The 24967-nt window shown below is 52.9% G+C and overlaps 1 protein-coding gene across 2 annotated transcripts; it reads right to left on the reverse strand.

Annotated features, from left to right (window-relative positions):
- Positions 1 to 567: 567 nt before the first annotated feature.
- Positions 568 to 21302, reverse strand: NYNRIN (NYN domain and retroviral integrase containing). 2 transcript variants are annotated; one of them, XM_036029778.1, is made up of 9 exons: positions 20574 to 21301; positions 12148 to 12189; positions 11543 to 11706; positions 9873 to 11423; positions 8833 to 8963; positions 8606 to 8702; positions 6965 to 7066; positions 6655 to 6756; positions 568 to 5221 (listed from the first exon to the last, which is right to left on the reverse strand). In XM_036029778.1, the coding sequence occupies exons 1-9, from the start codon at positions 20769 to 20771 to the stop codon at positions 2350 to 2352; spliced, it is 5259 nt and encodes a 1752-aa protein (XP_035885671.1). In that variant the 5' UTR covers positions 20772 to 21301; the 3' UTR covers positions 568 to 2349. The 2 variants fall into 2 exon arrangements, with proteins under 2 accessions (XP_035885671.1, XP_028361414.1); XM_028505613.2 differs by having other exon boundaries at positions 11543 to 12189; positions 20574 to 21302.
- Between the last annotated feature and the right edge of the window lie 3665 nt (positions 21303 to 24967).

The following is a 24967-nucleotide window of genomic DNA, read 5'->3' on the forward strand; positions in this document are numbered from 1 at the left end:
GCAAACACGCAATCCATGGCTGACAAATGCTTACTACATACCCGGCACCACAGAAACCTCTCCGCACAGATTATTTCATACAGTCCTTGCACCATCCATAATTTAGGAGTTGTTACCGTGCCTTTGATAGATGGGGAAACCAAGACCTTAGGAAACAGGCCACATAAGTAGCAGATAATAGAGTCAGTATTCAAACCTAAATCTGGCATGTTTCCAATACAACTAAGCTGCTCAGTGTCGACACCATGCCCTGACGCCAGTCTTCATTCATCTTCCCACCCTGCCCATCTTCAAGACACAAACTGGAAAGAGCCCTAGCTTGGAAGCCACAGCCTGGGCTTTCCTGCTGGCCCTGCCATGAGCCAGCGGGGGGGCCTTCAGATCACTTACCTGAGTGCTGGTCTCATCTACAAAATAAGAGCTGGGGTCAGATGAACTTGAAAAGGTGCCACCAGGTCTTCAGATCTGCAAGTCAGCCTGAGAAACATACAGCAGTGCCCCATGGCTGCCCCCCACCCTCCTCACTCCCATAATTGAACCAAAGTTAAAAAAGAACTGGACATTGGCTCCATATTGACCTTTTTATTGATAAATCAAATGAAAAATAAAAAGGTGTAAGATCATAAATGTTGTTAGCACGGGGAATGGGTATAGCACTGGGGAGGGAGAATGAGGTTGGCCATACCATAGAGGGAGCAGGAAGAAACGTGGGGAGGGGAAGAAAGGAAGGTCTCTGCTAAAGCTCCTACAGCTCACCTTTCAATTTCTCATGTCTCCCATTCTTTCCTGGACAGAGCAGCTGGAAATGGTTTCAGGGCAACATCTAGTAGTTTGTCTATAAGATATGGGAGATGAGGAGCTGGCGGGAATATGAATGAGGGATTTGGAGGGATTCTCTCACTTGCACCTGTCACCAGAACCCTGTCTACGGTGAACTGAGGGTCGGGAAACTTAATCCCAGTCCCAGCTCAACTGCAAACTAGCTGTGTGACTTTAGGTAAGTCACTTCTCCTCTCTGGGCATTTCTTTGGCTGTAAAACATCACATTCGACTCTATGGCAGGTTCTATTCTGGCTCTTGCAATGCCAAGTGTGTTGACAGCCTGAGCTGGGCCAGGAGACTGGCTCAGCTTTGAAGAAATAAGAGAGGCCTAGCCAGAGGGATACAGTGCTGGCCTTCACTGGAGTTTATTTTGTTAGCAGCAGCAGCAAATCAGAGTGAGTATAAGCACACACACTTATGAGAGCTCACTCTTGCTGTAAGCATGATCGTTGCAGAGTTCTCTGGCAGAACCCAGATTTTGCTCTACATAGAAAGCAGGTCCAGGGAATGGGGGCAGGGGAGAGTGATCCAACCACAGCAGTCACACACTATGGGAGGGGGGGAAGTGGGATGTAAGGTACAGTGGAGGCGAGAGGAGGGCTGTGGGCTTTGGAGTGGGGCTGGGAGGTAGAGCCACATCAGCACCTCACTGTCTGCCACGCTGCTCATCTCAGACACCCTCCCCTCTTCAAAGAGAGGCCTGGGCCCTTTGGCCTCATTGAAGCAGCTCTTCAGGTAGAGACGCCACACTTGGCATCGAGATCCTTGATTCCTGTGCGGTTGACACCATCACAGCAGGGGTCAGGGTTGTCTCCATTGGCTGGAGTTCAATGAGGTAGGCTGACTCGGTCTCCCCCTTGCCTTTTTGTGCTGACAAACTCATCCATGGCTGGCCACCCTCCCACCCCAGCTCCGAGTCTAGGGGTGCCGGACTGCCAGCCCTTCCTTGACAGCTGGGTAGGCCTCACCTGGCCTGAGAAAACTGACCGTGAGACTGGGAACAGGCTGCCTCTCCATAGCCTGCATGGACTTGCATCAACTGTGACAACTTCAAGGGCAAAGGGTCCCCACATGAAGACTGGGGGAGAGGAGTCTACATTTGAGGTTTCTGTTTAAGAGGGGAGAGTGTGGTTCCAGGCCTGAGGTCCTGAACTGCACTGTTTCTTGACTTGGTAGCCAGAAGTCAGGCTCTGGGTGTGCATGTGCGTGTCTGTGAGTGTACACCTGCACATGTGTGACAGGGTGAAGGGGATGCTTGGGGAAAGACGCTGAGCCTGGCCTACCTCAGTAAGGGGATTTTGCAGTCCCCCAGGTGAAACTGCCAGGGGCCCATATCTGACAGCAGATACTCCCACAGGGACACTAGTTCCCAGTTCAAGGCAATTCAGCAAAGCTTTTTGAAGTAACTTCACAAAAGGCACAATGGAGGCCCCCAGGGTGGCTTTGAAAGTACTGATGGGGGGAGGGGGAGGCCTAGCAGCAGCAGCCCAGGACCCTGGGGATATGGCCCCCCCTCACTGATTCGACTCACTGCTCCAAGACCTTGAAGGACAGGGGGGTGCCGCTCTTGGCAAAGGACTTCATCAGACTGCTGGGGTAGATGCACCCAAGCTTCTCCGGGGTTGGGAAGCCCCAGACCCTGTAGAGAGACAGGCTCAGCCGGTCCCCAATATAGAAGGGACCCACCCATTTGGCACTGCTGCCATTCCTGGGGAGGGACAGCAAGAGGACCTGGTCGCCCACATTCCACTCTTTCTCCTGGCTCTCCCGCTTGAAACGCCTGTTCTCTGCCTTTTCGCTGGCTGTGTCGGCCACCCTCCAGTGGAGCTCCAGCAGCTCCCCCACCAGCTGCAGCAGGAAGGCATCCATCTTGAGCCCTTCGATATTTGCAGAACTCATCTCCCACCACAGGGGTTCCATCAGCCTCTCTGGGCCCCCAGTCAGGATCTGGAATGGTGTGGCCTGGAGGGAGGAGGCCCTGAAGGCCAGGTGCAGCAGGGGCAGGGAAGCTGCCCACTTCTTGCCATGCAAGAAGATAAACTCCTTGAGAGCCCTCTTGAATTCCCAGTAGGCCCCTGAGCTCGTCAGGCAAGGGAACTGGAGGTCTCTACACAGCGAGGCAGCCTGGGCTCCCAGGGCCAGCCCACAGCTCACCAGAACATGCCGGGCAAACTGGGGACCCTGGGCAGCCTCCAGCCTCACGGGAACGCCCCACCTTGCAAACACATGCTGCAGCAGCACTTGGGCCACGGCCATGTGTGTGTAGGGCTTCAGCGGGAATGCTTCCACCCACCTGGTGTTGGGGTCAGCCACAATCAGAACGTGCTTGTGGCCCTCCTCACTCACAGTGATCGGGCCCACCACCTCAATCTGCAGGTTCGACCAGGGGGCGGTCGACCTGAGGGGCCACAAGGACTCGATAACCTTCAACTCACTGCCAAGATTTCGGGGGATGCAGAACAAGCAGCTCCTGCAATAATCTCTAACATGCTCCTGCATCCCGGGCCACCACCCCAGCAACCGCAACTTCTTGTAGGTCTCCTCCGGCCTCTGGTGGGACCCCACGGGGAGGTCATGCACAGAGAAAATCAGATCCCTCCGGAGCTGCCTCGGGACTACCCAGACCTTGGGCTTCTTATCTCCCTTGAACAGAAGCAGGCCGCTCTCCTTGTCCAGGCTGAGTGAGTTAAAGGCAGGACTGAAGGGTGAGGAGCCAGACAACTTCTGCCCAGCCTGCAGCTTGGCAATGATATCTGCCAGGGTGCCGTCACTTAGTTGTAATGCCAGCAAGTTAGGCCTCTTGCCCACAGTATGGGAAGACACCATGGGGGCTGGCACATCCGTTGGCAAATTCCAAAACTGCCCGCCCCCCTGCGCACCCTGCTTGGCCAGGGTGTCCACTGTCACAGCAAACAGGGAGCCACGGTAGGAGGTTCGGTAGATGAACGGAAGGGATGGGAGGCCAGAGGTGAGGGATATGATGTAGGAGAGCAGGCTCGGGTGAGGTAGCGGGGCCCCATCGGAGGACAGGAAGCCCCGGGCCCTCCACAGGGGCAGGAGTTCCCAGAGGAGGCTGAAGACCCAGTTGCAGTGCGTGAGGAAAACCACAGGGAGGTGGGACTGGCCGAAGCGCTCTAGGCCGCAGGCCACCGCAGCCAGGTGGGCATAGGTTGGTGTATAAGGCGAGCAAGAGAAGGAAAGGGAGACAGGCGGGCTGGTGGGAGACAGGACATAGAGACCAAAGCCAGCACACCACTCGTCCTCACGGTAAAAGCAGTAGCCTGACATGTGGATGCAGACAAACGTGGACAGGTCAGAAAAAGGAGGCAGAACCTGGAAGAAACGAGGCATGGAGGATACGGGAGTCAGCAGCCGGTTTTCCCCCAGCAGGCCCTGGAGAAGGGCCAGTTCCAGGGCCCTCTTGCCTTTGTCCTGTACCAAGAGGGACCATCGGATCAACCATGCTTTCGACACCCTGCGGCCCTCCCACGCCTCAGGGTCCACCGTGGAGCGGGCAGCATAGGAAAGGTCCAGGACCACTGGGGTGTCTCCAATGCAGCGGGAAAAATGCTTGAGCGCCCAGGCCACAGCGTAGGGGCTGTCTCCCCCCGATTGGGGGCCCTCACTCTCCTCATCAGGGAGGAGGGGTTTTGAGGTATAGGCAATGGGGTGCTTCCTCCCTGAGTGCTCCTGATAGACAGTGGCCGTCAGAGCCACCTGGCTCACTGTCACCTCCAGGCGGAAGGGTAGCTGGGGGTTGGGGGCCGTCAGGCAGAGGGCAGACACCAGGGCTCGCTTCAGGGCCAGGAAGGCCTTCTCGTGCTCCTGGTCCCACTGCCAGTCTGGCTTCTGCTTGAGGAGGCTGTGTAGGGGGCCCACAAGGGCTTCATAGTCAGGGATGACATCTCGGTGGGAGTCCATGAATCCCACGAAGAAGGAGAGTGCGGTGAAGTTGCTGGGGATGGTCAACTGGGCCAAGTGGGCGAGAACCTGCTGGCAGGGAGCCTGCCCATCCCAGGGGATGCCTAGGGACGGAGAAGCCACCGCTGGAAGGAGATCAATGTCAAGGGCTTCATCAGTTGGGTCGTGGAGGCTGAGGCACCGGAGGATTTCCTCTGAGAGGGAAGGGCATTCAGCCCTGAACACCGACACCAGCGAGGAGTCCAGGTCCTCTTCCTCAGCTGGCCTCTGCGTGCCCTGCCCCTCCCTGGGCTCCTCGTCCTGCCTCTCTTTCAGCTCTTCATCCTGCCCCTCCTTCTTCTCCTCCCTGACTTCTTCCACTTTCTGAGGACTCTCCAGGGGCCTTGGATCAGCGGTATCACTCAGCTCAGAGATGCTGGCTGAGCTGGGAGGAAGAGCCTTCCACACCTTCAGGAAGTTGCCGATGTCGGTGTCCAACCTGTACCGAAACAGCAGAGCAGAGGGGCCCTATGGAGTGGGGAGAGGGACAGCCGGCCCCAGGAGGTCCGCCAAAGGGAAAACCACAGCTGTGGAAGCCCTGCAGGGCCCCACCCTAGTGCTCAGGTTGGGCAGAGTGCCAGCCTGCTACAGAGCAGGCCCTCAGGCAGGACCCTGCTCACAGGCACCCCCTCTACCTCCACCTCCACCATGTGCCAGGCCAAAATATGAGACTCCAATGTACTCTAAAAGCTTATCCAGTCAAAACCCTCAGTGGCCAAGTGACATTTTCTTTGTTTAGCCTCACCTGAGGACATTTTTCATCGCTTTTTAGAGAGAAAGGAAAGGAAAGGAAAGAGAGAAACATCGATGTGAGAGAGCAGCATCGATTGGATGCCTCCCACACACACCCAGACAGGGGATCACATGTGCCTAGACCAGGGACTGAACGCACAACCCCAGTATGTGTCCTGACTGGGAATTGAACCAGCAACCTTTCAGATATGGGGTGATGCTCCAACCAACTGAGCCACACCGGCCAGGACAACCAAGTGATATTTTCAACCAGTTTTAAGTCGGCGGTTTGGTGGGAATTAGATGACTGCTAGTTCCAACCTGATGCCAGGATGAGCAAGCCAGGAAGAGGTCAAGAGAGGGAGGGGGGCCTGACTATGGATTTGGGAGAACACAGCAGACAAACTTCAACCACATCATTTATTCCCCAAACTGGGAGCATGAGTCTGGGGGACACTGGCCCAGGAAGCAGTGCCCTGCCCAGACAATCCACCACAGTCTCCTGTGGGCCCAGGGAACTGGGAGAGGGACAGCAAGGTGCCTCAGAGGAGGCAAAGGCCAGAGGATCTGAGTTACAGCAAACTAGTTCTGCTGGCACCAGCAAAGGAACCTTGGGAAAGTATCTGAGTCCTAGATTGCGGTAGTGGTCATGTATGTCAAACTTAAGTTGTAAGGACCAAAGGAGATAATAAATGTGGGGAAAAATTCTACTTGGCATAGACTCTAGACACAGGTGCTCTTGCACACAATGGAACAAGAACGAGGCCGCAGCAGCACCAGTTCCAAAACCAAAGTACTAGGAAACCATCGACAGCCCTCCACAGGAGATCCCATACCGGTGGGTGCCCCGGTGATGGAGTACCACACAGCCACTAAAGTGAGCCACGTGAATTAACCTCTGGCAAAAACAATAAGAATTGAATACAAATGCCAGTTGTGCAAGGGTACACATAATATTCAAGCACATGTGCAAACCTATAAAACCACAAAACCATACTGGAGTGGTTTATGGATGCACCAATTAGTGGGAGAAGTATAAAGACGTAAAAAAGTCAAATCACTACATAAATGCTGGCTGGCACTTAGGGGAAGATTCTAGTCAGTCACAGGATGGGCTGGGATGCAGGGGAGGCCCATTACCTGTTTGGCTTCCTCAGAAACTCATCCAGGGTGGGGCCATCACGGCCCAGGGGGTCATCGGGCACCATGAAGAGATTTCCCGCAAAGGTGAAGGGCAGCAGGCTGGACAGGGAAGAGAGGAGACAGTTGCAGGGAAGCCCTTGACCCGCCCACACCCCACTGCTGCCTGGGCATCTCCATGGAGCAGAGACCCACACCTCTTCTCAGCAGATGCTGGTGGACACTGTCCCAAGGACCCTCTCCCTGCCCCAACACCCTGCTGCCGGGGGTGCCTAACAATCAAAGGGAAGGAAGAGCCCAACCCCCTCACCGATCTTTGACCATCAGTTTCTTGGAATTATTCATCAGGACGTGAAGCTGCTCGTTGGTGACAATGACGCCATCTGTCTCCTCTGCCAGCTTCACCATGAACCTGCAAGGAGAGAGGGAGTCACTGATGACCAGTGACCAGCCCGTCCCTTCCTGGGCCTCTGGGAAAATGAATCTGCAGCTTCACTTTGTGTTGGACCAAGGCCGCCCTTGGTAGTGGGAAGCCAGGGCTCAGGAGCCCCCCCCCCCACCATCTGTGCGATACCATTTGGGATCACCACTAGCGCCTGGGAGGGGAACTGAGATGGATGCCTCCCAAATGTATATACAAACACAAACCCTCATTTCACACATAGGCATTCACAGACACCCACACAAACCACACACTTGTTCACATCCAGACGTGCATTTTACTGCTTCAGTTTCTGCATCCGTAAAGCATGAAATGCCTCCCATGTATTGCTATGAGGGTTAACTGAATGACAGCATATCAAAGTATCTAGCTCGGTGCTTGCCCCACAGCATACGCACAAATTTTCCATTATTATCCTTCACCAACACATAACATTCATGTAGTACACACATAAAAACACACATCTGAATAAAGAAACCCATTTCCCAAGGATCACTACTCATTAATCCCTTTTACCAGGAATGAAAGCGAAGGCCACCTCCTCAGGCCACCTCCTCAGGCCTTCTCTGAAGATTGCCTTTAGGGCCACCCCAAACATGCTATTCCACTAGTGCCCAGCAGAGGGCCTTCTGCAGAAAAGCCATCTTCCCTGGAACCCAGGCCTGAATCTATAGGTACTTAAACACCTCACCCAGGGGCCTCGATCTTGAAGGAGAGATGCCTGAGCTGCCCTCCCAGCCCTTCCCAGGCCTGAACGCTGAGCAGGTGTCAGGTTTGGGGGAAAGTGGAGAGAAACAGAATTTCTCCCTGTCCAGCTTAGGAGGTGCCTTGGTGAAGCCAAGACCCATGTCTGCCCAGCATGGACTCCAGCCCAGGCCCAGGGACTCCAGCAGGGCCTTCCTGCCCCACAGAAGCTGCATCACAGACGCCCCCGTGGGCATACTGGTTGTGCAGCCATGTTGGAGACTAGGTGCTTAAGACTGACAAGTAGGGAGGCATTTGGGCTTTAGCTAGGAGATAGGGGCCAGTCTAACCATAATCAGAGCCCAGCCAGAGCTTCGACCCCACATGGCCACACACATACCTCCTCCCGTTGCCAGGGCTGGGGAAGGGAAAGACTGAAGCAGGTCCTTGAGACATGAACTTCAACTCAGAATCAGCTGCTTGGGGGAGCAACTCACTCGACACACCAGGAGTCACCTGGGCTAACCCCATCCAGGGCAGCGGGTCTCAGTTCACAGGTCATGGGGGAAGGAAGCCTGTTAACTAAGGGCAATGGAGCTGCAGAGCCCCAACGTCAGGAATGCCCCTTGGCCTCGGGCACAGCCGACACTGGAGCCCTCTCTCACTGTGTCCCTTTCTCTGCCTAGAGAGGGTCACGTGCCCTCCTCTCTGAAATGACCCGTTCAGACATGTTGCCTCCATCTCCGGAGAGCGGACAAGGCAGGACCCCACCTGACACACCAGCCCAGTTCCCAGAGCCCCACACAGGCCTGGGGACTGGCACACCTGTAATCATAGGTGGTGATCTTCTTGCCATTCTCCAGCTGGGAGGGGGTGATGGAAAGCATCTTGAGGGAATGGAGCTTCGTCAGAAAGTGGCTCTCTGGAAGTGAAAGGCAGAAGACAGAGATCGTCAGAGGAAGGGCTGCATGGGAAAGGCCACGGCAGGGACAGAGAGGCAGGGAAGGAAAAGCCGGGGGCTGCCGCAGGGGCAGGGGGAAGGGACAACTCACCTCTCACCCTCCGGTTCTTCTTCAGTTGCCAGGTGGGTACAAACACAGTGACCTCTCGGTGTCCCCGGTTCCAGAAATACTGCACGGCCATGGCAATGCCACGGCAGGAGAAGAAGTGCTGAAGGCCATGCCTGTGGGCGTGGCGGGACGTGAGGGAGCCACTTCCTGACCTAGGAATGGCCCTACCTCTACCTTTCCCTCGGGGCCTGGGCAGCATAGCGGGCAATGCCGGGGCACCAGCATCAGCACCACAGGCACTGACAATGCCTTTCTCCCTTCCCTGCATCATTAAACATTCCATGAGCACCTACTGGGCACCCTCACCTACTGTGTGGGTATGCACGTGTGTGCATGGGCACATGTGTATAGGGGTCTCCAGGGCAAGAGGAAGAAGGCAACCTCTACACTCACAGAGCTCAGGTTAGAGCTGGAAGCAAACATTCACTGACGACCTGCTGTGTGCTGGGAGTGTGCTCAGCACAGATAACTCTACTGTGTTGGTACATTAAGTGGTTTTGCATATATTTGTGCTAACACATACACACACAGTAGGTGCCGTGCCAAGAGGGCCATCTCTAAGGGTCGGTCAGGAAAGACTTCATAGAGGAGGCCTGTGCTGGGCCTTACAGTTCCGGCTACACATTTGAAAGCTGGCCCGGGGTGGACTGGTACCATGGTACATGAGGCAGGCTGCAGTGGCAAGAGCCTGGGCCTCAGCAGTGGACAATCTGAACTCACAGGCCAGCTGGACCCCTTACTGGCTCTGGGACCCTGGGCAAGAGCCACTACATCTCTGAGCCCATTTCTGCTTTTGCCAAGGAGGGAAAACAGGAACCTGCGCTTGCAGAGCTGCTGTGACAATTCCACTCACACGGCTTCGCAAGTAGTAGCCACTCAGCGTGGGCCACTTCCCTTCCACTTTTCCCCATGTGAATCCCACATCATTCATATACAGGGGTCTAAAGGAATGCCCACACTGTGCACCCAAGGATGCCCTGCCCCAGCTCCCCAGCATGCCCAGCCTGCCCCATGCTACTCACACCATGGCCACGCTGCTGCCATCAATGACCACTCGCCGCAACCCCTGGTTCCCAGGCTCTCCCGACAGGTTCAGTTCGAAGGGTGTATTCAGGGCCTCGTGGTACCTCTGAAAGCTGGTCACTGTGCTATTCGCCTGCAGTTGTCGAGGCGGCTGCCTTGGGGCCCCCTCCCAAGCCCCCAGGAGCCCACCCACCTGAGAGGGCTGCTTACTACTGGGAGCCAAAGTGCTGCTGGATTGGAGGCCCTGCCTCCTGGCCTCCCCCTTGCCCTTTGGGAAGGAAGCACTGCCCCTCGAGGAAGGCTGGACCTCTCTCAGGAGCTTGGCTGCATCCAAGGCCGGCCCTGGATCTGTGAGCGCCTTCTGAGCTGCAGGCATTTTCGGAGCTCTGGAGGCTTTGGGAGCCACAGGTGCTTTGGGGGCTGCAGGTGCTTTGGGAGCTGTGGACCCTGTTTTAGCTGCAGGCCCACTTTGAGCTTTCGATGTTTTGGGACCCGCAGGTGATGTTTTGGCCGCAGGCATTTTCTGAGCTGCAGGTACCATTTGAGCTGCCGATGCCGGTTGACCGGCAGCTGCCTTTTGAGCTGTGGGCCCCCTGTGAGCTGCTGGCTTTGTGGGAGCCAAAGGCACTTTGGGGGCTGCAGGTTCTGAGTGCACTGCCGGCATTATCTGGGCTGTAGGCACTTTGGGGGCTGGAGGCAGCACTGGGTTTGTGGGTGCAGTTTGTGCTGTGGGCGCTGGGGCAGTCACGGGCACTTCAAGAGTATCAGGCACTGTCTGAGCGTCAGGTACTGACTGAGCTGTCAGCCTCCCTTGATCCACAGGTTCCCCTTGAGTTGCAGGCACCCCTTGCCCTGTCAGCAGCACTGGAACGGGCCCTCCTTCTGGCCCCTTACAATCCCACTGTACCCTTTCTTGGTCCCCTAGCTCACTTCCAGCTTCAAGTTGGGGTGTAGAGGTCAAAGGTGGCCCTACCTGTGGAAGTCCTGGGCTAGCTTTGTCCTTTACAGCCGAGCTCCCTGAGACCACCAATAAACTCATGACTTTTGGGGAGGTCTCTGACCTTGAACAATTCTGTAGGGCTGCCTCTCCTCCTGGCCCCACTTCCATTCTACAATCTGGGCTTTCCACACTGGGCAAAGGAACAAGCTCCTTCTGCTTCCACTCCAGGTTTAAGGGCAAGGGACTCTGTCCTGGCAGCTTGAACTGAATGGGGCCCAGAGGCCTCTGCCAGAAGGGGAAACTGAAGCACGCCTGGGACAGGAGCCAGGCCAGGTGGAGAGAATGCAGTTCGTTGATCCTCCAGAAGGTTGCAGCAATAGTCCCTGGCCACAAGGGCCCAAAGGCTGGCCCTGGGGCCCAGGCCTTCCAAGATGGACACACACCCAGGGCCGACACTGGAGGCTGGAAGGGGAGTTTGTCATCCACCCTCTGGACCTGCCTCTGCTGCAACAAGGCTTGTGAGTGGATCGCAGGATCCTGGCTGCTGGCGGCTGGCACCGGCCCTTCCTTGCGAGCACTGTCCGATTCACTTTGGTGGTTGGAACCGACCCTGGAGGAAACCCAAGTTTGTTGGAAAGGTGAAGAGACCAATTAGGTCCCAAACCCTTTCCCTGGGGTGGGGAAGCAGGGACAGGGACAGAGATGCCAGACTGACTCCCCAGAACTTACCGCACCAGCTGGTTTGCTGTCTCCTGCTGTGTGTTCCGTCCTGAGGTAGCTCCCAGGCTGGTTAATCTCTTTGAGTTTTCTGTGCTCCCGTTCTGGATGGCCCTCATCTCCAGCAAGGGCCCAGGACCATCTCCCACAGACGTCATGGATAAGCCTTCCTTCTGCTGGTGGGGAAGGCAGATCAGGACCTCTGGGTTGGAGCGGGCGTTGGAGGTGCTGATGCGGCTGAGCCACTCGATGATGTCCTCCTTGCCCGCAGCATCCTGCACCAGGCTCAGCAGCAGCTCCTGGACCGCGGGGGGCAGCTGCAGCAGTTCCCCTGCATGCTGGTCTCCACGGATCCAGATCAAAGCCCCAAAGGCCCGGGTCACCTCAGCCTCCCAGATCCCCCGGGGGGTAAACAGAGGGGCAGGGCCCCAGCGCAGCCGCCCCACCAGCTCCTCCAGCCAGTTCTGGGTCATGATGAAAGACTCGGTCAGCCCGCCCACCATTAGGGAGCCAGGGGGGCCGGGCACCAGGTAGGCCAGGGTACTCCAGCAGAGGCAGTCGAGGAAAAGGCCCTGGGCCCCAAGGAAGGTGCAGTGCAGGGCTGGCGGGTAGCGAACCTCCTTCCACAGCTCTGGGTTGCACAGGCCCTTCAGGTACTCCTGCAGCCACAGTGAGGAGAACACAATGGCAGTCATCCCTTTGGGAGGTGGCCACTGGCTCACACTTCCCCATGCAGAAAGCCCAACCTCACCAACCAGGTGCCCTCCCCCTGCCTCCCAGAAGCCAATGACTCCCCCATAGCCACCCCCTCTCTCCCTGGTCCTGCTTCCTCACACGATCATTTCTTTCCAGGAAACTGACAGAATGGGGGAGCCCTGGAGAGAAGGGAGCACCTGGGTTTGGACTCAAGGGACCTGGTTCTACTTCCAATTCGACCTCAGTAAGTTAGGTTAACTGTGGGAAATTTATCATCTTTTCAGGGCCTCAGCCTCTTCACTTGTATGACAGGTTAAACGAGGTGCTCCTAAGGTCCATTCCTACCCTGACATTCCAGAATTGTGAAATAGCCAGAGGGAGGGGGGTTGCACCCTCCACATGCCAGGAACTTAGGTGACCTGGAGCGAGTTATTTACCCTCCCTGTGCCTACATTTCCTCATCAGTAAAGTGGGGATGATAGTTCTGCCTCATTGGGCTATTACGGAGCTTCAGTGAGTTAATACAAAGAAAGTGCTGGGCCTAGCACCTGGCATGGCCTATTGCCATTTTGCAGGATCAGAGGGCTGTGCAGCTTGTTCAAGCTAGAAGGTGACTGGGCCAGGACCACAACCCACATCTGTCTGACCCTGAAACCAAGGCTCTTTCCACTTCCTCAGGCTGACTACACATGACAACAGGATAATCCTGTGGGATTCTGGGTTAATCCACCTTCAGAGAGTCTCTAGCACAATCTGTACCCGTAACCATGGTAACTCTGTTGCCCAGAGGGGACAGAGGAGGAAAGGAGGAGATAAGTCGCTGGGCCAGCATCCAGGAGATAACCTCACAGATACACACAGTATGTATGTACCAGAAGAAAGGCCTCTGGCTTTCTGGGCAGACCAAGTCCCCCAGCTTGCAGGGCCCGCACACTCAGTCTTTAGCAGTCCCTGGGATGGGAGAGGTTGGCTTCCTTCGCCGCATGGCTGAGTCCCACCAGCACGAATCCAGGAGCTCCAAGGGAGCATGAGCACTCCCTCTTCATCAGTCCCCCCACCCCACCCCCACTGACTGCATTCGCCCTCCTGCCGCTCCATATCTCCGTGTGGAGAGCAGTCACGTTCACTCTGCTCTCTCCAGACAGTTCCATTAAAAAACAAATGTTCCATTTTGGATCTCCAGCAGCCATCCTGAAGACCACTCCGGGCCCTCTGCTCAGTGCCTAGCCCGTCGTCCTTCCCTGCTCCAGCCTGTGCTTACCTCTGCCATCTACAGAAGAGGCCCAGGTCATAGCCTGCCAACCCTTTCCCCAAAGGGCCCGAAATGCACCCAGGTACTTAGGCCCAGGTCTAACCCCTTTCTAATAAGTCCAAAAGCCAGTTCAAAACAGACATCCCAAGCCAAACCCTCTCACCCACAACCTCAGCGAGACCCAAGGGGGAGTCTGACCAGGTGTGGGATCGCTCTCACAGAACTTAACAGACTCCTCCACCCCATGCACCCCACATTCTAACTACATGAAAACAATATTCAAACATGAAGACGTGCTGGGGAAGGAGATGGTGGCTGGTTTCTTTCTTTTGTGCAAAGAGCTTAAAATATTTATTGTACCATTAACTGCTCAATATTTTTAAACTAAAAGATACATAGGGACTGAAATACTTTTTAAAATAATAAATCTGAATATTTATTGAACACTTACTACATGCCACACATTATCTGATTGATTCCTCCCTCAGCCCTGTAAGAGAAGTACTATCATCCCCATTTTAGATGGGCAAGAATGGGCACATGTGCTAGGTCACACAGGTAGTGGGCTGGGACTCTTAGCCCATCTGACTCCAAAGTCTGGGGTCTTAACCATAATGCTGTCTATACTTTCAAGGAAAGAAAAAGGAAGGAAGGAAGGAAGGAAGGAAGGAAGGAAGGAAGGAAGGAAGGAGAAGGGAAAGGAAGGGAAGGGAAGGGAAGGGAAGAAAAGTAAACAACAGGCATTTACATCCAGAAAATACCTGGAGCAATTTTCCTACACAAAGTCCACCCACACTTTTTTCCTCCAAGAGAAGAAAAAGTAGAGACATGGCAGGAACAAAATAAGCACAGAAAAAGAGCTGTGTGTTTGTAAAAATATATTGCCCAATGTCCTGCAGATCCCTTGTCAATTTATACATTAAATCAATAGTTCAACACTGCTCTACACTTGATCAAAGTGCTTTATTATTTAACACCTGACTTAGGATTCTTCTTTCTCGTAAGCTAGTTGCCATTCACTGTCTACTTTCCAGAACCACCCAAAATTATACTGCAGAATACACAAGCCTCAGAAAATGGCAGCACCAAGAAACTTTGGAATTGGGAGTGAAGGGGAACATAAAAAAAGTGGATTGAGGAAAAGTTATTTGAGGAACAGTTAGATTCAGGAACCCCCCTAAATGTACACACATATATAAGCTGGGCAAGTACCTCCTTACCCACTGAAAATTTGTTCTCTAGAGAGCTGAAAACATGTCCTAGGATTAGAGGTTTATCAGCATACTTGAGGGTGTAGGTACCATATAAGAAAACATGGAGGAAAGGAGGAGGGCCAAATAATGATATCTACAATGAAAACTGAGTGCAAAGAAACTCGTTCTTCCCATGTAGAGATTCAGCAGCCAGACGCTGACCCTCCAGGACAGAAAAGAGAAAAATTCATTCTAGAAGTCCAGCCAGCCCAAGAGCAAAGACCACCAAACCGGTTCCCTCACAGACAGTGCCCCCATATCTCTGTACAGTCAAGCTCAAAAGCAGGAAGCCTCAGCCTCAGCTCCTATGTGACTCATTTTGTTCTTCACTCTTAATCATGCAAAGATGACCAGACATATGAGGAAAACTTCTAATGTGAGATAGATACACACACAAAAAACATATAGAAGGGGGAGCAACTTGAAAAAAGAGAAAGTAGACAGGGAGAAGAAAACTTCAAAAAGTTTACTATCATTACTCTCCTCAGAGAGATAATAGAGAATATTGTACACACTGAACAAAAATAGAAAGTTTTTTTTTAAAAAAGAGAATTCAGAGAGGACATAAATGACTTTTAAACATTAAAAATATGATGGTAGAAGTGAAAGGCCCAAGAAAAGGGTTGAAAGATAAAGTTAAGGAAATCTCTCCAGAAAGCAAAGCAAAAAGTCAGAGTTGGAAAATAGGAGAAAAAATATGAAAAGTGAACCAGTCAGCCCAGAAAGTCCAATGTCTGAATAGGAGTTCCAGGAAGAGAGAACACAGAAGCCACAGGGAAAAAAATCATCCACGAAGAATTTCCAGAAAATGCCCTAGATCTGAAGAAGATGAGCGTTCAGACGGAAGGGCCTACGGAACACAGTAGTAGCCAACAATGGAGGAAGACAGACCCACACAAGGGAATCTCACTGGGAAACCTCAGAACAGTAGGGGAAACTACAAACTTTCAGAGAGAAATTTCACATGCAAAGGACCAGGGACCCAACATCACCTCAAACAACTAAAAAGCAAAAAGTCTGTGGAGTAATGCCTTTACACTTCTGAAGGAAAATAATTTTCCACTCACAATAATTCAATGTCAAAGTATCAATCAAGTGACCTTCAGACATGCAATTCCAACATTTACCCCCTGTGAAGTCTTTCTCAGGAAGCTATTGGAGAGTGTTTTCCAGCAAATGAAGAAGGAAAAAAAATACAAGAAAGGAGACCAACATAGGAAAAAGGCAAAGATGGTCTTCAGGATGATAATAAAGAGAACTTTTGGAATTTGTTTATCCATTCAACAAGGCATTACTGAGCATGTACTATGTGCCAGGCACTGTTCTAGGATGACGGATGTCAGCAGGCATGGAGGACAGCCAGTTCAGACTGGAGGGAAGGACACAGAGACAAGCATGCTGAGGGCAATCATCAGCATGCCCTTTACCGTTGTGCCATCTTTCTGACCTGCTGGAGCTACTGATGGGCGTGGCCAGCAACCCAAGAAAGTGAAAGACACTCAGCTCAGGAAACAAGACATTTAACAACAACAAAAAGGCAAAGAGATGTCAAAAATGACAGCAAACAGAAATCGCAGGATGACAGCTATGCAGGCCAGAGCAACTGACAGATTGACCTTGTAAAAACTATAGTGCAAAGCCACTGAACATTGTAAAATTAGCAATAACTACAAAGAAAAACAAGCATTAAAAAGCAATGGGTTCTAAACCTCAGTGGAACAAAATAAGAAAGAAAACACAATCATAGTACACTTCAATGCTCAGAGGTTAATGATATTTGCATAGGTATAATGATGCAAATACTAAATATAGATTTAACAGAAAATTGAAAATTAATTATATTGGAGATATAGAGGAGATGGCAATGTAAGGAAGTTACATCTTCACTTACAATAATAGGAAGTAAAAAATATCTAAAATGGATTAATCAAAAGCTAACGGTACCTACAACTTTGTTTAGGAATGTGGAGATGTGCAAATGTCTACAAGGAAGGGCATGGAAGAGAGTCGTGTTGGGAAGGACAAGGCAGGGATTCATTATGTTCTATTGTGAGTCCAAAATTACTGGACTTTTTGATTATTAATTACCTGGATAAAAGAAAAATGAAATTAAAAAAAAAGGAGAAGGGCTCTGACCGGTGTGACTGGCTTGGTTGGGCACTGGCGCACAAAGCAACAGGTCACAGGTTCAATTCCCCACCAGGGCGCAGCCTGGGTTTCAGGTTTGGTCCAGGTCAGGTGTGTAAAAAAGGCAACTGATCGATGTTTCTCTCTTGCATCAAAGTTTCTCCCCTGCTCCTTCTCCCTCCCTTCCCCTCTAAATAAATAAATAATCAAATAAATAAGGAAGAAATCTCCTTCTTCTCAACAAGGGCACAGAGTGCCCCACCTCCCAGCAGACACTGAGATGCAGATCTTTGTGAAGCCCTGTCTGGCAGGACCGTCACCCTTAAGGTTGAGCCCAGTGACACCACTGCAACCATCAAAGCTAAAATCCAATACAAGGAGGGCATCCGAGCTGACCAGCAGCTTCTGATCTTTGCGGGCAAACAGCTGGAGAGTGGCCGCACTCTCTCAGACGGCGACATTCAGCAAGAGTCCACCCTGCACTGGGTGCTGCGTCTGCAGGGTGGCATCACGGAGCCCCCCCTGGCCAGCTCACCCAGAAGTGCAGCTGAGACAAGATGACCTGCCGCAAGTGTTCCTCCCACCTGCACTCCCATGCTGACCACAGATCACAAGAACAGCCCACGCCCACCAAGAAGGTTAAATAAGGCCTCCACACCACGGCCTTGCCACTGGGCGGCCTTCTGCCCAACCCCTGTGACCCTGGGGCCTCAATAAAGTTCCCTGTTCATTGGCTGAAGCAATAAAAAAAAGACAGAGAGAAGGTAATGTGCCCACAACACAACTAGGGGATAGCCCTGATTTGTAGCATTTGCCAATTTATTATTTTCTAAAAATATTTTGGAAATCCTTTTTTTAAATCCTCACCCAAGGACATGCCCATTGATTCTAGAGAGAGAGGAAGAGGGAGAGGGGCCTTGCATATGCCCCAACCAGAGGTCGAACCTGCAAACCAGGCATGTGCCCTGACCAGAATCGAACCTGCAGCCTTTAGGTTTCAGGGTCAACACTCCAACCAGCTTAGCCACAGGTCCAGGGTACATTTGCCAATTTCTCTGGTGTAAAGACTCCCACCATGCTAATTTCAAACTACCAATGGGAGGCCACTGGTTTGCAAACTCCCTGAAATGTTATGGGAGCCAGCTCCAGCATACCCCTGGCCACTGCCAGTGTCCACGGCACTGTGCTCACAGTTAGTGTGAAGCTGGGATAGATGAACTTCCACCTGACAGCCAAGCCAAACCACACCCCATCTCCCAGCTCCTTGAACCCAGCCTCTGCCTCCCAATCAAGGGCCTCTCCCATCTCCAAAAAGAGCCTCCAAAAAGAGGGAGAAGCGAACATGTCACCTCTCCTCTCATCCTCACTGCGCTGCCCAGGAGGACAAAAGGGCTTGTCCCCGGGCAACTCAGGTCTTTACTAAAACCCTCCTTTCCACTTGCTGATTTCACCTCAGTGGCCAGACCACCCAGTGTTTGTCTTTGCTGCCTGGGAATGTGATTCTAGCAATGTTTTTATTTTTTAAATCCCACCACAACAAAACAATGTAAAGATACTCTAGAGTTTGTCAGAGATTTTTCCTGGAAAACCAGCCACATATGACGTAGGACTGTAACCTGGCCCTTCTCCAGATACGTCCAAATCCTTCTTGACCCTGTTTCTCCTCATCAGCAGGCCATCCTTATCCACAACCCTTCCACACCGTGCAACCTCCAGTCTCACTGAGGCCTCTCTGCCAGTGGGCCTGTGTATCACAGGCCATTATCAAAATGCATGACTCCGTGTCCCTGCAGCTGGAATCAGGGTCAGCCACAGGACCTCTACACAGAAACCACAAAACATCCTTACACTGACCTTAGAAAGCATTTAATCCAAGCTTCTCATTTTACAAGCAAGGAGACTGAGACTGAGAGAGGGAAAGGGCTTGTTCAAAGTTGCACAGCTAGTGAACAACAACGACTGACATCTATACTCTACAGCCCTGCACGTTTTGCAAACGTATGTGAGCATGCATGGTTTCCTCTGATTCTCACAACCCTGCCATAATGTGGGTGTTATTATATTACTTTATACATGAAAAAACAGGCTCAAGAGAAGGTAACTGATGTGACCTAGGTCACCCAGTTAGAAGGGAGCAAACCCCAACTCCAACTCTCTCTACCACACCCCTGTCCTGGTGTACCTTGGCGGCAGCACCTTCAGCCAGGATCTCCAAACTCCTGGGACAAGCCTTATACTCCCTACCTTCCCTGCCCTACCTCGGACTCCTTCATGCTGTATTTCCATCTTAAACAGTGCTTCTCCCCAGTGGAAGACAGGGTGGGGGGAGCTGGAGGAGCCACTGGTCACATTAGCAGGGCCTGGGGTGTGAGGGCCCAATCCCGAGGAGGCAGTGGGAGTGGGAGTGAACAGGCCTGGCGAAGCTGATCCAGGATTGAAGCAGGAGGTGGGGAGCTAGGCACCTCAGAAAGCACCAAAAAGGTTAAGAACCCAAAAAACCCAAAGGCTCCTCTTATTAACCCACCCTATCCCAGCTACTAAAAAGTCTTCATCTCATGGCTCCTGCACATCTGTTCGAGGGGCAGGCACCCCACCCCTCCCCCAGCACCTCTGTCAGAATTAGAAAAACTGCTGATGCAGCAGCTCAACAGAGGGGCTGAGGGAGGAACTTTCCAGTCTGCCTGCCTGCCCTCTGGCCAGTGCCTTCTGGACCTCCCCCAGCCATGGCCTTGACCAATTGGGATGTTGGTATAGACATCCCAGCTGGGGTGGTCTGGGGAAGAGGGAGGCTGTAGCATTCCTGCTGGGAAAAGATAAGATAAAGGAATCCTAGGGAAGAAGGAGACCTTGGCCATGATTGGGGGTCAAAGGGAGCTTGAGAGGCCCAAGTGGAGGAGAAGCTTGTGAGAGAAGCCAGGGAGAAGCACTGCGTCTTGGCCTCTCCAGTGCCCAGTGCCATACGCCAGGTCCTTTCATCTAAAAGCCCACGGCCCTCCTTCCAGATTTCAACCCGTCCCTAAGGGCTGGTGCCTTCCAGAGCAGCGGCAACCCCACCCCTGAGGCCCTGCAACAGGCTGCCTAGGGCATCAAGACGGTGGAGCAGGGAACCCAGAGCTCTGGGTTCGCGTGTCCCAGCGCCACCACCCCCACCTACCTGACACTGAGCACTCAGGCCCCCTGACCCTCTCCAGTCCCTGATAACTCATCCGCAAAGTGCCAGCACTGCTTTACTAGCATCTCTAAGGCCCCTCCAGCCCCAGCACTCTGAGAGGCTCCACGGCACAGCCCAGGATTTAAGGAGATTTAAAAAGAGATAGAAAGATCCTCTTGGTGAAGAACAAAGAGGTGTGTTGCAGAGGCCATAGAAATGCAGGACCTTAAGTTTTTCCCCAGACAGAAGAGGGGAGTTGTGGACGCTGGGGCCCTGGCCAGGGAAGGCTCAGGGGGGTACGCACGCTGGGGAGCCTCTCTCAGGGCACTCTAGGGACAGAAGTGGCACGCGAGAAAGGGGTGGGGCTGAAAAGAAAGAAGAAACCAGAGAGAAGGAACCAAGGCTGCAGATCTGGAAAGAGGAGAGGATGGTCCAGTACCTGCCCGCCATTCTGCCGAATCCAGATCCTGGGGACTCTAGGGACCCTTGTCTCCACGGGTGGCAGCGGAGTGGGAGAGGGGTCTGGCAGGAAGGGACGGGTGGGAGAGGGAAGAAGCTGTTTACCTTGGCTTTGCCCATGTTCTCCCTGGGCCCCTCGAGCTGCAGCCAGAAGTAGGGGCTGTCCGGGCGGCTCTGGAAGGCGTTCAGCTTGACCCTGAAGATGCGCTGTACTTGCAGCCGCTGCCGCTGCACCCGGGGCTTCGATTTGATCTGCACCATGACCCATTCCTGCGCGGGAAGGTCGCCCCCAGCCAGGAGCATGGCTGCCCCGCCTGCTCCTGGAAGGAGGGAGCCCAAAGTGTCACCGGGGTCCCAGTGCGGGAGGCTCCCCAGCCCCGGGTCGGAGAAGCCCAGGCCACGCCCCCTGCTCTTGCGGTGTGCCGGAGCCTCTGCCAGGGTCCTCCCGGCCCGCAGACCCACCCGCCCTCCCGAGCTCGTCCCTTTCGGCGGCTCCAGCGACAATCTCTTCCTGCCAGGGGTTGCAGCTGGGGGTGGGACCGGTCGGGCTCCCGCCGCCCTTCCCTCCGCCCCCAGCCTTCCCCCTACACCACTCCGCCAGCCCCTCCGGGATGAACTCCTTCTCCGACTGCTGGGCAGCTTAAAGCGGGGGAGGGAGAACTGAGGGGCAGACGAAGGGTGCTGGAAACCTCTGCCTTCCACCCAAGTTTTGGGCCCAGAGCCAGAATCTAGGGGTCAAAGTTAATTTCCTTCCACGTTCCCCTTTCCCCAGTGGAAGGAAAAGGAAGGGGAAGGAGGGGCATTCGGATGAGTGAGAAGGGGCTTGGTTTCAGGGACCCGGCCTTTCTCTCGGTTCCTCCCTCTCACCCCACCGCCTCCCAGGCCTCCTCGGAGAACGGGGACCTGTGCCTCCTCCCTCCCTCAAGGAAAGGGTTAGGAGAGGACAGGGTGGGGAGCCCAGGAGGCCCGGGCCCAAAGAAACTCTGGGCTGGAAACCGGGCGGGCAGGAGACAGTAACAGCACAGCCTCCCCACCCTTCCCCCCAAGTCTGGGGACAGCCAGGAGCTGGCAGGCCGCCCAGACCCTCCTGAAGCCCCTAGGGCTGGAGGGGCCTCCCTGCCGCAGTTTTCAGACTTGCCTTGTTTATGAAAGCCTTTTTTTTTTTTTAAATAGCAAGTTTGAGTTATGCCCTGAGGCTTTAGGATGGGAGTGAGGGTCTGGTGGGTAGCACAGCCTCTGAGAGTTCGGGTTGAAGGAGCGTTGACCTTGACCCACAGCCAGCTGCTTGGTATCAGTGGTCAGGGACTGGCCCTGGGCTGGGGGCCACCTCCAACACCGGGCCCTGGAGGCATCCCCAGCACAAAGGACACCTTATGCAGCCCTGTGGCCAGGAAAGGACCTGTCTCTGTGGAGAGCACAGTCTGCATCTGGGCTTCAGTGACCTTTATGTTCCAAACCCAAACCGAGAACCACAGTCTGACAGGGACAAGTGTACCTATGGGGACAAAGGGCAGTGGGCTTTAAATCAGAGCTGCCATGGAACATCTGGGCTGAGGGAACACCGTGTTTCTGTGTGTGAGCAGGCAAGGACCAGGAGTGCCCCACTGCCAGGAGGACACAGCCCAGCGTGGGGTGAGGGGGGGAGATGGGCTCACACCACTCCTAGTCTGGACAGAACTGGGCCCAACCAGCCCAGTGCCACACCCACTTCTGCTGCTTCTCCCTAGATCGGAATCCAGATAAGGAAAAAGGTGATCTGTATCATCTCTGGCTCCAAGGCCTGGAGCTCTGCTACTTGTCATGTCCCTAACCTGCCCCTCTACAGCACCTGGAAGCAGACTCCCAGGGTGAACTTGTACCTCTCCACTCTTCCTGCCTCTAACTGGTCTCCCTTTTATCAAAAGAAGCTCCTGACTCACTGTACTTCAGTTACTCCTCTGAAGCGAGCTGACAGCCAAGTACCCCTGCTCTCCATTAATAAACACTTAATTCTTGCTGCTCTCCTCCAATTAACTGTGGACCTCAAGCATCTTAGAGGGAGACTCTCAGCTTTAATCCTATGTTCAAATCCCATGTGGAGGGTGGGAATAGGTCACGATTAGGAGTCAAGTGCTTGATAAATGGGAAAAAGTGGGTAATTTATTTAAATTATTGTGCCTTTATTTTCCTTAGCTCATAAAACAGGGGATAATAATACCTACAGCACAGGTTGTGAATCAGACCACACAGGTAGAGGTACTACACCCAGCACATTGCCTGGCAAGGAGTAAACGTCCAATATGTTTTCATTTTTCCTCCCTAAATCTCGTCAGTTCTCCACCACCTCAGCTCTGACCACTATGTCACCATACATTCCCAGAGATTTCTCTCCTTCCTATCCTTTTGAATTTCACTGCCATGTAGATGCCACCAGGCTGGCTCCTACATCAGGCTCTCCTTAACTCTCCTGCTAACCCATTCCCCTCCTGCCTCTCCCCCTGAATATTGTGGAGTTAGTTAGATATCCTGGTTCTAGTCCCAGCTTTGTCAGCCATGAGCTGTACACTGTTATGCAGGGAGCTAAACCCCTTGACCTCTCCAGGCTCCCTCATCTAAGGAATAGATGGGCCATAAATAAATGAGGCCAAATTCATTCACTCATTCAACAAATTCAACACCTATATATTGAGTGCCTACTATGAGCCAGGCCCTAGGTATAGAGCCTTGACTGAGACCGGTATCTGCCTGCCTTCGCAGAGTAAATAAAAGAAGAAAACAGCTATGATTTCAAGGAATGGTACTGCACACACTCTGCTGGAAATCAAAAGAGGTGCGGTAATGGAGCCTCTTTGGTTGGGGTGATGTTTCAGCTAGAGAGAGAGCAAAAACCCAGGCTCTCAGGTGGCAACACCCTAAGCACTAAACAATTTTTGATCCCGGTCTCTCCCCAGCTTGAATACATCTATCCATTCCTTGACTACAATATTATGTTCAAACTTGTTTGATTGTTTTGGAGGCCTTCCTCACCCTGACCCAAATCTACCTTCCACCTTGTATAGAAAGATCCCCGGTCAAGACTAAAGAGAATCAGGTATGTCTAGGCATGTCTGTCAACAGGTAGCACACCCTGCCATGGGCCTGTTTGCATAAGGAATGAGGAGCCTCAGGGAGAAACTCCCTGTGATCAAAGGACTGGCCTGCTCTGTGATCCTGACAGTAACAGATCTTATCCCTCCCAGGCTCCAGAGAGACAGGCAGTTCTGTCACTGGAAGACCTTCCCACCTAGCTCAGACCATTCCGAGCCCAATTCCTAGGGGTGGGGGTGGTGAGCCCCGGGACCCAGGCAGCCTGCTTGGGATCTTTGTGTAGAGCAACTGGGAGGGGAGACAGGCTCCTTCCCGACTTTGCCAGGGTCCCTGAGCAGCTTGCCTTCCTGGAGCACCTCTCATCAGAGAAGTGGCTTCCCAATGGCACATAGAATGGTCAAGACTTAAGGTGATTCCACATGAGCAGGTGGGGGCAACAGCCAAGGAAACTGGAGTTACTCTAGGTATTGGGGGAGTGATGGCACCCTCTGTTGGTTAGGATCTGATAGGAGACACATAGTCCTCTCAAAGGGATGGCTGATGGAATTTTAAAGAATAGATCTTTTATGGGGATGTGGGCAGGGTTAAGGAAAACCAGTAAGAGAGGGGTGCAGTACTCCAGGACTAATATGGGGAAAGCTATAGGCCTGAAAAGGAAAAGGGAAGAAGTGGTCACTGGAACCAATGGGCCAGAGCTGGAGCTATAGGCAGCCACAGAATAGGAACTGTGACCTTAGGTAAAAAGGCACAGCCATTAAGAAGCTGTGGCCCAGCGTGGAGGGGGTCACCTTTCAATTCCCTGCTGCTGCCTAGCATTGGCCAAAACCAATCAGAAGCCAAAGGGCAAGACAGGCCACTGAGGTCAGCCTCAAGGATACAGGACAGGCTGAAGAAGAGCAAAGGGGAGAACTAAAGGGACACAAAATGTCCCTTTTAGTTCAGCACACCCCTTTGGCCCTTAACACCCACAGGCTGATGAGGCCCAAGGACATTGGCATTATATGAATTTCCCCTACACCTCCCCCACAAACACTCTATCTCAGGAACAAGGCTGACTACCCCTGAGCTCCTATTCAGAACACAGGGCTTACAGTCAAAGGCTTGCACTCAAATCCCAGCTCTGTCACTATATCAGTTTCCTGCAGGTGTCTTTACAAGTTAGCACAAGTGGGTGGCTTAAAACAACAGAAATGCATTCTCTCACAGTTCTGAAAGCTGGAAGTCCAAAATCAGTACATATAAAACTACTCTAAGCAACTGGTGCATGCATGAACAAACTCTTCAGTGGAACAGACCAAAATCTAGAAATGCAGAACATCCACACCCTTTAATTTAGTATTCTGACAAAAGCCCTTCAGTCAATGTGTATTTTTCCATAAATGATCTTGTGACAATGGGGAGACCTTTGAGGTTAAATAAAATATGCACACCTC

The sequence above is a fragment of the Phyllostomus discolor genome, chromosome 1 (assembly GCF_004126475.2).
Source record: "Phyllostomus discolor isolate MPI-MPIP mPhyDis1 chromosome 1, mPhyDis1.pri.v3, whole genome shotgun sequence".
Taxonomy (NCBI): Eukaryota; Metazoa; Chordata; class Mammalia; order Chiroptera; family Phyllostomidae; genus Phyllostomus; species Phyllostomus discolor.

Coding starts and splice junctions, on each gene's coding strand:
- NYNRIN (XM_028505613.2), bottom strand. CDS start 20,771: ATGCTCCTGGCTGGGGGCGACCTTCCCGCGCAGGAATGGGTCATGGTG. Junction 11,424..11,542: donor ACAGCAAACCAGCTGGTGCG/GTAAGTTCTGGG, acceptor GGTTTCCTCCAG/GGTCGGTTCCAACCACCAAA. Junction 8,703..8,832: donor GAAGAACCGGAGGGTGAGAG/GTGAGTTGTCCC, acceptor TTTCACTTCCAG/AGAGCCACTTTCTGACGAAG.